Here is a 12,165-nt window from a genome sequence, read left to right as displayed (position 1 = left end):
GAGGCATAGCATTACTTGACACCCTAAGTAGATTATATAGAGGAATTTTACCAAAGAAACTGGTGATACAGATGTTGATTCCCATAGAGAACCTGAAATATTTGTCCCGACTGAGTAAATTTTAATACCAATATAGTTAGTCCGTTATTGGACATTATAAATTTTCCAGCTAGCTCACTTGGCACTGCCGGTGACTCCAAGTAGCCTACGTAGTGGCCTCCACGGTATGCACTACCTATGCGTGCTGGCCTTTGATCAAAGGGGTCCCGGGTTCAGTCCCGGCAGGGTCTGGAATTTTAACCTGCATTGGTTAATTTCCTTGGCACAGGGGCTGGGTGTATGGGTTGTCTTCATCACAATTTCATCATCACGACACGCAGGTCGCCTACAGGCGTCAAATCAAAAAGACCTGCACCTGACGAGCCGAACCCGACCTGGGATCTCCCGGCACTAAAAGACATACGCCATTTCATACAGGATTTATGAAAGACACTTAGCAAATTTAACCATTTGTAAGAAAAAAATTATATTTTTCTTTATATTGTCATATTGTGGACTTATCAGTCAGTAATACATGCACAAATTTTAAAAGAATTATTTAAAATGATCTAAAAATCATCAAAATGCTATATTAGGAAATTTAGCAAAAAACTGCAAAATAAAACTTTTGTTGTATCACAGAATGAATTTCTGTACTATTGAGCAACATTCTAATCCAAAGGGAAAAAATATTTCATCATCTGTCCCCAAATCATCATCATCACCACCATCATCATCTCTTTTTGCCTTATTATCACTAATAGAGCCTGTTGACTGTAGCACTCAGCCAGTGTCTTGGGAGAGAGGGGGGTGTGTGTGTGTGTGTGTGTGTGTGTGTGTGTGTGTGTGTGTGTGTGTGTGTGTGTGTGTGTGTGTCTGTGTGTGTGTGTGTGTGTGTGTGTGTGTGTGCGTGTGCGTGGGTGGTTCCATCCAGTGAATCCAGTGCAACAATGGAGAGAAAAAAAACAGGTTATTTTTTAAAAGCTTAAATTTAATAATGGTACTGTTTCATCAAGCAATTTGTTCCTTTCTGAATACCATATATAACAAATGGAAAGAATAAACATACACTTATCAAATTAAAAACTTTTAAACAAGAGGGTTCATGCTTATTTAACATGCAGAATCAACACAGATATACTGATGCAGCTGGCAACATACCTGGAAGTAGCGATGCCACAGAACACAGCCATAAACACACAAAATTGATAGCAATAATTGTAATAGCAGCCATAGAATAATATTTATTGCTTGAGTCTGTTCAAAAAGTTCTTTGCCATTTTTGATACATAGAATAGCCTCAGTAACCATGATGGCACCGTATACCCAGCACTGAGTACCCACACGTTTACACTGAGTATCTGTTACATAGCTGTAGTACTGCCTGAAAAATTCAGAACAGAATTAGGTGTCTGTTGACAATGAAATGTATGCAATACTCCCCTAATAGTAACAGTGATGTTACCAAGGTGCACAATGTGAGATATAATTTTACAAACACTACACACAATAATCAAATAAATTAACCTAAGGCAAGTTATAAGATAAAAGAATTAATGATGTTGGTCATCTTCTAACAAAAAAACATGTTTTGGTGCAGTATAAGTTATGGTTACCTTAGTAGTTTTGCTTTGAGCACAACCCATTATTATACGAAAATATTTTACTGATGGTACAGTAAAACATTATCCAATTAAGATTACAGGGAGGAAAAACCATTCCAAATTAGTGAAATTCTACATACATACATACATACATACATACATTATCATTATAGACCGTTATGCCTTTCAGCGTTCAGTCTGCAAGCCTCTGTGAATTTACTAAACGTCGCCACAATCCTCAATTTGCAACTAGTGTTGTGACCTCATTTAGTTCTATACCTCTTATCTTTAAATCGTTAGAAACCGAGTCTAACCATCGTCTTCTTCGTCTACCTCTACTTCTCTTACCCTCCACAACAGAGTCCATTATTCTCCTAGGTAACCTATCCTCCTCCATTCGCCTTACATGACCCCACCACCGAAGCCGGTTTATGCGTACAGCTTCATCCATCAAGTTCATTCCTAAATTAGCCTTTATCTCCTCATTCCGAGTACCCTCCTGCCATTGTTCCCACCTGTTTGTACCAGCAATCATTCTTGCTACTTTCATGTCTGTTACTTCTAACTTATGAATAAGATATCCTGAGTTGATCGCAACTGTGAGCTCACTGCATTAGCTTTACGACATCTTGATTCAATCTCACTTACTATATTACCATCCTGGGAGAACACACAACCTAAATACTTGAAATTATCGACCTGTTCTAGATTTGTATCATCAATCTGACATTCAATTCTCTTGAATTTCTTACCTACTGACATCAATTTAGTCTTCGAGAGGCTAAATTTCATACCATACTCATTGCACCTATTTTCAAGTTCCAAGATATTAGACTGCAGGCTTTCGGCACAATCTGCCATTAAGACCAAGTCGTCAGTATAGGCCAGACTGCTTACTACATTTCCACCTAACTGAATCCCTCCCTGCCATTTTATACCTTTCAGCAGATGATCCATGTAAACTACGAACAGCAAAGGTGAAAGATTACAGCCTTGTCTATCCTTGAACCAAGAACTCATTCTACCATCAATTCTCACTGAAGCCCAATTGTCAACATAAATGCCTTTGATTGCTTTTAATAATCTACCTTTAATTCCATAGTCCCCCAGTATGGCGAACATCTTTTCCCTCGGTACCCTGTCATGTGCTTTCTCTAGATCTACGAAACAAACACAACCGCCTATTCTTCTCGTAGCATTTTTCAAATACCTGGCGCATACTGAAAATCTGATCCTGACAGCCTCTCTGTGGTCTGAAACCACACTGGTTTTCATCCAACTTCCTCTCAACGACTGATCGCACCCTCCCTTCCAAGATGCCAGTGAATACTTTGCATGGTATACTAATCAATGAGATACCTCGATAGTTGTTGCAATCCTTCCTGTTCCCTTGCTTATAGATAGGTGCAATTACTGCTTTTGCCCAATCCGAAGGTACCTTACCAACACTCCATGCTAATTTTACTACTCTATGAAGCCATTTCATCCCTGCCTTCCCACTATACTTCACCATTTCAGGTCTAATTTCATCTATTCCTGCTGCTTTATGACAATGGAGTTTATTTACCATCCTTTCCACTTCCTCAAGCATAATTTCACCAACATTATTTTCCTCCTCCCCATGAGCTTGGCTGTTCGCAGCACCACCAAGATGATTTCCTTTTATATTGAGAAGATGTTCAAAGTATTCCCTCCACCTCTCCAGTGATTCCCTGGGATCTATTATGAGCACCTGAATTACCCAAAACACTGTTCATTTCCTTTTTCCCTCCCTTCCTAAGATTCTTTATTACTGTCCAGAAAGGTTTCCCTGCTGCTTGACCTAGCCTTTCCAGGTTGTTACCAAAATCTTCCCATGACTTCTTTTTGGATTCAACAACTATTTGTTTTGCTCTGTTTCTTTCATCTACATACAAATCCCTGCTGCATCGGCCCTTGTTTGGAGCCATTTCTGATAAGCCTTCTTTTTACGTTTACAAGCTGCTCTCACTTCATCATTCCACCAAGCTGTTCGCCTTTTCCCATCTTTACACACAGTTGTTCCTAGGCATTCCCTTGCTGTTTCCACTACAGCATCCCTGTATGCCACCCATTCATTTTCTATATCCTGAACCTGCTTACTCTCTACTGTTCGAAACTTCTCACTAATCATATCCATGTACTTCTGTCTAATTTCCTCGTCCTGGAGATTTTCTACCGTTATTCGTTTGTAGACAGATTTCACTTTCTCTACCCTAGGCCTGAGATACTTAGTTCACTACAGATCAGATAGTGGTCTGTATCATCGAAAAATCCCCGGAAAACTCGTACATTCCTGACAGATTTCTTGAATTCAAAGTCTGTTAAGATATAATCTATTATGGATCTGGTACCCCTAGCCTCCCACGTGTAGCAGTGAACAGCCTTATGCTTGAAGAATGTATTCGTAACAGCTAAACCCATACTAGCACAGAAGTCCAGCAAATGCTTCCCATTCCCATTAGCTTCCATATCTTCCCCACATTTACCAATCACCCTTTCGTATCCTTCAGTTCTACTCCCCCAACTCTTGCATTGAAATCGCCCATTAGCACTATTCTAACCTTGCTGTTGACCCTGACCACGATGTCACTCAATGCTTCATAAAACTTGTCAACTTCATCCTTATCTGCACCCTCACATGGTGAATACACGGACACAATTCTAGTCCTAATTCCTCCAACTGCCAAATCTACCCACATCATTCGCTCATTTACGTGCCTAACAGAAACTATGTTTTGTGCAATGGTATTCCTGATAAAGAACCCTACCCCAGACTCTGCCCTTCCCTTTCTAACACCCGTCAGGTACACTTTATAATCTCCTATCTCTTCCTAAATTCTAAATGACAGAAAATGTACAAACAGAATACTGTAATTCTTATTACAGTTGAAGGAATTCTGTTGCATACTTACTTAGTAGTACTGAAAAATTACATTTGATATGCAAAAGAATAGTGTTGAAATAGGGTCTGATGCAGTTCTATAATCCGTTATACCTTACTCTATCCCATCCCGCTCTTCCTATTAATCTACATACTAACCTTCCCACTACAGACTGCAAAGCCCTCCAGACTCTCAAGCTGCCAGTCTCTCAGGAGCAAAACCAGGCCAATTATCCATGCTTACCTTGGTCATCACATGGATCACCCTGCCACAATTTAGATAAGTGAATACCCATTCATGTTGCTGCTGACCTTCTGAGGAGATATTGTGAATGTAATGCCTGACTGGCCAGGTCTGATGCAGCTCTCTACATCACTCTATTCTGGGCCAGTCTCTTCATCACTACATACTATAACCATCACATCTTACATTCTTCCTAATCTCAATTAAATTGAAATAATAAATAAGGTAGTTCAACCTATTCAATACAAATAAAAACAAAATGTAAAGTTACATTCCTATTTAATTATAAGCAGAAGCGGTACCGATTTCGACCCCAATCCGGGTCATCAGCCGAATAAAACGCAAAAAACAATGCATAGGTAAGAAAGAAATTAAAGATCAAGTCCACATAAAAACAGTTGAATAGGCAATATAAAATAACGGGGATAGGCACTGTAAAATTCAGAAGAAGTAGAAAGTAAGTCACTTAAAAGAAGCAAGGCGCAATGTTCTGAACAGCAGCATAGCACACGCAAAGTTCGGCATTGTCTCATAATGTTGACGAGAAGCGGAGAACAGTTAAATGAGCCAGCTTGCATACACTATCAGGCGCAAAGTCACAACACAATCCAACAAATATGAAAATCAAAAATCGTGCAGAAGCCGAAGACGAGTAGCTCAATTGAAGTAAATTGCCAGCTCTCGAAGATCAGCGCGACAAATTCAATGTCAGGCACTGTGCTTTCAAACGCAGACGGAACTTGATGAATAGTTTAATGATCCAGTATTTGCTTCGGTCACGAAAATGTACATATATATAATACAACTAGCTGATGTACCTGTGCTTTGCTACGGGATTCTCAGAAAGACTGACTTTGTGGTTTTCCTAACTGAAATCAACATAGGTCATTACAAAAACGTAAGTATGAATGTAGCAATTAAAAGCAATGCTATCATATAAAATACTCGATCAAATGGAAAGCCGCACGTTTTATCACTTTTAACGAACAGTGCTGCGGTTAGATTGCGGTGCCAATCTAATAGTCCAAAGTTCCAGAGCTGGGATGACCACGTCGCAGATTGCCATGAACACTCATCTGCCATTATTCCGCTAAATATGCACATTGTTCATTCCAATCAGTGCCTCAGAGTAGGGATTGAATAGCCCGAATGCTATGATGATCCAGTGTGTTACGTACCAGTAGTATCAGAAAATTTATAAACCAGGGGAATGGCATGGTAAAGAAGAAAGTTATCTAACTCCCCAGCTACTTCCCATCAATATTCAGGCAGGCTGTTACACTCTGTACGACTGGGCGAGTTGACCGTGTGGTTAGCGGTGCGCAGCTGTGAGCTTGCATCCAAGAGATAGTGGATTCGAACCCCATTGTCGGCAGCACTGAAGATGGTATTCCGTGGTTTCCCACTTTCACACCAGTCAAATGCTGGGCCTGTACCTTAATTAAGGCCTAACGCACTCCTAGCCCTTTCCTATCCCATCGTTGCCATAAAACCTATCTATGTCGGTGCGACGTAAATCAAATAAAAAATACTCTGTACGCAGCAGTAATCCTATCTACCGGAGATGAGAGGCAACAGAAGACACAAAGCACATCACAACAAACAATGGTCAATGTAATGTTATTGTTGATCAATGTTATGAGCTTTCTATATTGTAGGCCTACACATTTACTTTTCTTTCGACTCTGTGATTTGTAAAATATTTTATACTGTAAACTGTAGTTTCTTATTCTCCGACTTTACATACCGATTTTCATTAAATACTGTTTACCCATTTTCTCGTTACTCGGCGATGATATGGACTTACAGTAGTAACAAAAATCCAAATTCATGAATATCTTTGTGATCATAGCCAGTACAGTAACAATGTCTAAGATATGAATAATAGGAAATTTAATACTATATAACCTTAGTTATGTAGCATTCATCGATTACACCTCTAATAAGAAATATTTGAGAATTACATTTTAGGCCTTCCCCTAAACTACCATTTCACTCAGCGTGAATAAAATAATTTACAGCCTAGACTATAGCGACTTATTTCCTGACTTTGCATACCGATTTTCATCAAGATGGGACTACTAATAACAACAATATTTGAGAATTAAATTTTAGGCCTTCCCCTAAACTACAATTTTTCTCAGCGTGAATACAATTATTGACAGCCTAGGTGGTAGCAATTTATTCCCCAACTTTGCATCCCTATTTTCTTTAAAATACGACCACTAATAACATAAATAGTTGAGAATTCTATTTTAGGTCTTCCCCTAAACTACCATTTTACTCAGCGTGAGTAAAATGATTTATAGCCTAGATTGTAGAGGGCCATACCCCGACTTCACATACCGATTTTCATTAGATCACTAATAACATAAATAGTTGAGAATTCAATTTCAGGCCTTCCCCTAAATTACTATTTCACTCAGCGTGAGTAAAATGATTTATAGCCTAGATTGTAGAGGCTCATCCCCCGACTTCACATACCGATTTTCATTAAATTCTCTTCAACCGTTTTCTCGTGATGCGTGTACAGACAGACAAACAGACAGACAGACAGACAGACAGACAGACAGACAGACAGACAGACAGACAGAAATTACGGAAAAGTAAAAAGTGCATTTTCTTGTTACTATGGGCATGGCCGATACAGAAATACCATTATTTTCAAATTCTGAGCAATGTACAGACAAAACTCTTATTTTATATATATAGATTCAATATAATTGAAATATGCAACTAGGATCTTGTAGATTTTTTTTTGAACAGTTGACGCAAAAAACAATTGTGAAGAGAAAAATAGTAAAAAGCGCAATACCGGAAAACAAACAAAAAACGTACATGTAGAGTGCGCTATTTCTTGAAGATAAAAATTCAGGTCGTAATTGAAGTAGTCAAAGACAGCGCAAAGCATGTTTAAATTTGAATGTGAAGACCCAAAATGCAGGTGGCAATCTATATATATAAAATAACTTGTCCTGACTGACTGATTCAACATCACCGCGCCAAAACTATTGGACATAAAGAAATTAAATTTTGGGGATACATTCATATTAAGATGTAGGTGCTAGCTAAGAGAGGATTTTTGGATATTATGTCCCTAAGGGGGTGAAAAGGGAAGTGAAATTTTAAAATGAGTGTATCTATATCTCAAAACTTTGAAAGTTTGCAGATGTAAAAATTGGTATTTAGAATCTTCATTAAAAATAAACACGTATTTTTTTTGTTTTTGGAAAATCCCAATTGGAGGTGTGAAAAGGGATGAAAAGTGGATTCAATGCCTTTAATGAGGAAACTTATTTCTCAGAAACTGAAGATATTACAGACTTGAAAATTGGTGTTTGGGATCTCAGTTGAAAATAAAAAAACATGTATTTTTTTGTTTTTGGAAAATCCAAATAATGGGGGGTGAAATGGGGGGGGAGTGAATTTTTTAAATGAGTGTATCTACATCTTAAAACTTTAAAAGTTTACAGATGTAAAAATTGGTATTTAGAATCTCCTTTAAAAATAAAGTAACATGTATTTTTTGTTTTCGGAAAATCCCTATAGAAGGGGTGAAACAGGGGTTGAATGCCTTTAATGAGGATACTTAAATCTCAGAAACTGAAGATATTACAGACCTGAAAATTGGTATTTGGGATCTCCTTTAAAAATAAAGAAACTTTTTTTTTTTTTTGCTTTTGGAAAATCCAAATAGTGGGGGGGGGGGGGGGTGAAGAGGGGTTGGTTTTTTAAAATGAGTGTATCTACATCTCAAACTTTAAAAGTTTGCACATGTAAAAATTAATATTTAGAATCTGCTTTAAAAATAAAGGAACACTTTTTTTTTTTCTTCTGTAAATCCCAACAGGAGGGGTTAAAAGGTTGAATAATAAGTTGAATGCCTTTAATGAGGATACATATATCTCAGAAACTGAAGATGTTACAGAACTGAAAATTTGTATATGGGATCTCCTTTAAAAATAAACACGTATTTTTTTTTTTGTTTTTGGAAAATCCAATTAATGGTGGTTAAACAGGAGTGACAAATTGGGGTGAATTTTTTGAAAGACTACATCTACAGAATCTGAGAAACATAGAATGTTAGAGACGTAAAAAGTGGTATTTGGAATCTCCTGTAAATGTAAAGAAACATAGGTGATTTGTTTTTGGAAACTCCTCTTAAGGGGAACTAAAAAAAGGGTGAAATTTTAAAATGAGAATTTATACAGTATATCTCAAAAAACTTGTTACAGAAGTGAAAAATGGTTTTTATCCCTATTAAAAATAAAGAAAAGTGTATTTTTAGTTTTCGGAAATGAGACTTGGGTGGACCGGGGGGCTGAAAATGGTGTTGAATTCTTTTAATTAGGCTACTGTTATCTCAAAAATGAAGATGTTACAGACGTGAAATTTGATATTTGGAATCTGCTTTAACAGTAAAGAAACACCTATTCTCGGAAAATCCAATGAATGGGGGGGGGGGGGAGGTGAAATAATTTAAAATTAATTGACTTAATTATATGAGAATACTTATATCTGATAAAAACTAAAGTTGTTAGGGCCTACAGACGTGAAAAGTGGTATTTGATTCTCCTTTCAAAACAAAGAAAAACTCATTTTGGGGGGCGGGAGTGAAAAGGAATTTAATTCCTTTCATGAGGACACATAAATCAAAAACTGAAGTTAGAGTCGTGATAATTGGTATTTAGAAGATCCTTTACTATTAAAGAAACAAGTATTTTCTGATGGAAAATACACTTGGGGGGGGGGACACGTGTGAAAGTAAAAAAAGTTAATTATTTTTATCTCAAAACTGAAGGTAATAGACGTGAACATTGGTCTTTGGAATCTCCATTAAACATAAAGAAACACGCCTTCTTTTAATGGTTTTTTTTTTTGGGGGGGGGGGGGGGGGGTAAATAAACGGCGGTAGGGTGTAAAAGGAGGTGAGACCAATTGATTTTACTGTTCATATTGTATTTATAAGGAGCCTTCGTTGCTCAGGCAGCAGGACGCCGGCCTCTCACAGATGGGTTCCGTGGTTCATATCCCGGTCTCTCCATGTGACATTCGTGCTGGACAAAACGGAGGCGGGACAGGTTTTTCACTGGATACTCCGGTTTTCCCTGTCATTATTCATTCCAGCAACACTGTCCAATATAATTTCATTTCATTTGTCATTCATTAATCATTGCCTCAGAGGAGTGCGACAGGTTTCGGCAGCTGGCACAATTCCTATTGTCGCCGCTAGATGGGGGCTTTATTCATTCCATTCCTGACCCTGTTGAATGACTGGAAACAGACTGTAGATTTTCGATGTACTTATTCTGATCATAAACCGATCATTTTTAATCTTTCCTGGTTTCGTTTTCAAGAGCCATCTTTTCCTTCGGAAAACGTCCTTAAAATACAGTAGATTCTCCTGGCATATACATAATAATTTAAACACATTTGAAATGAACGATAGGAATGAGAATGACCGTCCAATTGTTCACCTCTATAATAAGGTCAATAATGCATGGAAGTATGTCATTCATATCGCCAGAAATCCCGCACACTTGCAGTTGAGCGAAGTCTACGAGAGAGGGGAAGTTCGCCAAAGGATTTTTCAAAATTTTCAAACATTGTAAAGAAGTTTCTCGAAGTGGTAAAGAGTTTTTCAAATTTATAACGACAATCTCAAACAATGTAAGGAGTTTTCCAAAAGTGATTTGTACAGAACTTGTTGAGAATAAGCTAAAGAATGTCATGATGGTGATAAACGATTTAGAAAGGATTTTTCACAAGTGTGGTAAAGTAAATCTTTAACAAATTTTTTTTTAAATAAGTAAATGCAATTTCGATAGTGAAGTTTCTCAAAGAGGTATTAAAGTAATTTACCTGAGAATTTTCTAAACCTGTGCTGCAAATGGAAATGATAGCATTGCTAATCACATGATTAATTCAATGTTACAGAGTAAAATGTTGGAAGGAGTTTCACTGAAGAAGTAATGGAATCTAATGAAACCGAGAAGCGTGCAAGGACTCACAGTCGTTTTATCTGTTCACAAGCAATAATGAATTTAATTATTTGGTGAAATATTGTATTAAGTTTTTTTTATTTTGCATTTGTCCAGGCTGGGTTTTCATTATATTTTAATAAACATTGTTGTTATTTTGTCCTGATTTTCATTCAACACTATGTCTCCTATCCAGTCACCAATGGCCCTGTAAAAATAAATGTTCTGTCGGTCGGTCCCGTAAAAGCAAGTTGGCCCTGCGAACAGTCCACCCTTTGGGACTCTCGCTCCGCCGACTGAGCGACCCCGGAGAAGGGGACAATATATAACAAATGTCCAATAAAAATGCCCTGTGGGATCCCTGCCCTAATCATTACCAGGATCAGATAACAATACACCTAATCTAATTCTCTTGAGTTCTATTTTCTAGAAATGGAACCACCCATTCAATCACTCTTTTGTTTAGTCCAACAGCCCATATTTTTATCAGTAATCTCCCATGATCTAATGTGGTTCACAGGTGGGCAGCAGTTGAATTATGCCAGACTTGGTTACTGTCAGTTACATTATTAAATTAATCTGCCTTATGTACTAGATCTTGGAAAAACTGAAGGAACAACAATGTTGTTTAAACAGAAATTCAGTCCCATATACAGAAAACAGCTCATTTAATTAGACGAGAACTGAAGAAAATTATGTACAGAGGGGACAAGACAGGAAAAACACACCAAAAGCCTGACTGGATTTTTAGAATGTAAGTTAATGACAGTATACATACCTGACAGAAGGTGCAACAAAGACACCTATCAAAATGAGCCTCACTACTACTATGGGATGTGAGGGAGGCATTTCGAATATATGCTTCAAGAAAAAAGTATTAAGTTCTGACACCTGCCAGAAGATCACCATTTGGCACAAAGCAAAAAAGCGCATATATGTGCAAGTTGGATCAAGCCATCTTACATGAGTCCAACTGCCAGGAGTAAACTGTAAGACGGCTCGTTTTATCTTCCCTGAGGTAGAGTGAATATCTCTGGAAGAAAGAGAGGAAAAACACAGAAAACACCATTACTAATCAAGTTGTAAGAATTTAAACTATCTAAAATAACACAAAAAAGGCTCACTACAAACCACATAACACAAAAGCCATCCTCACTTGAGATGCATATATATTTTGTAACTTGAATGATCTTATTGAAATAATTTTTGTCTAGGCAAATGCAATTCCAATAACAATTTCATTCTTCATACAGCATTATAAATGAACCGCTCAGGGGCAGATGAAACCAGAGCAAATATACAGTTCTTTGATTTTTATACTTTTACAAGCTACAGTACTAAATACAAAGGATTCCATAAGAAATTAAATTGCACTGGTCTGAAATGATCCTGCTG

At 37.5% G+C, this 12,165-nt stretch overlaps 1 protein-coding gene across 2 annotated transcripts in view; it reads right to left on the bottom strand.

Annotated features, from left to right (window-relative positions):
* Window positions 1-12,165, bottom strand: part of Pss (phosphatidylserine synthase 1 homolog l(3)77CDf) — an 89,351-nt gene that overhangs the window by 27,619 nt on the left and 49,567 nt on the right. For both annotated transcript variants that reach the window (XM_067145434.2, XM_067145433.2), the window contains exons 5-6: window positions 11,549-11,803; window positions 1,201-1,423 (exon numbers count right to left, since the gene is read on the bottom strand). In XM_067145434.2, the coding sequence (XP_067001535.2) occupies window positions 1,201-1,423; window positions 11,549-11,803 (478 nt within the window). The remainder of the gene's footprint in view (window positions 1-1,200; window positions 1,424-11,548; window positions 11,804-12,165) is intronic.

Source organism: Anabrus simplex, chromosome 4 (genome assembly GCF_040414725.1).
Source record: "Anabrus simplex isolate iqAnaSimp1 chromosome 4, ASM4041472v1, whole genome shotgun sequence".
NCBI lineage: Eukaryota > Metazoa > Arthropoda > Insecta > Orthoptera > Tettigoniidae > Anabrus > Anabrus simplex.
This window is presented reverse-complemented; position numbering and strand designations above follow the sequence as displayed.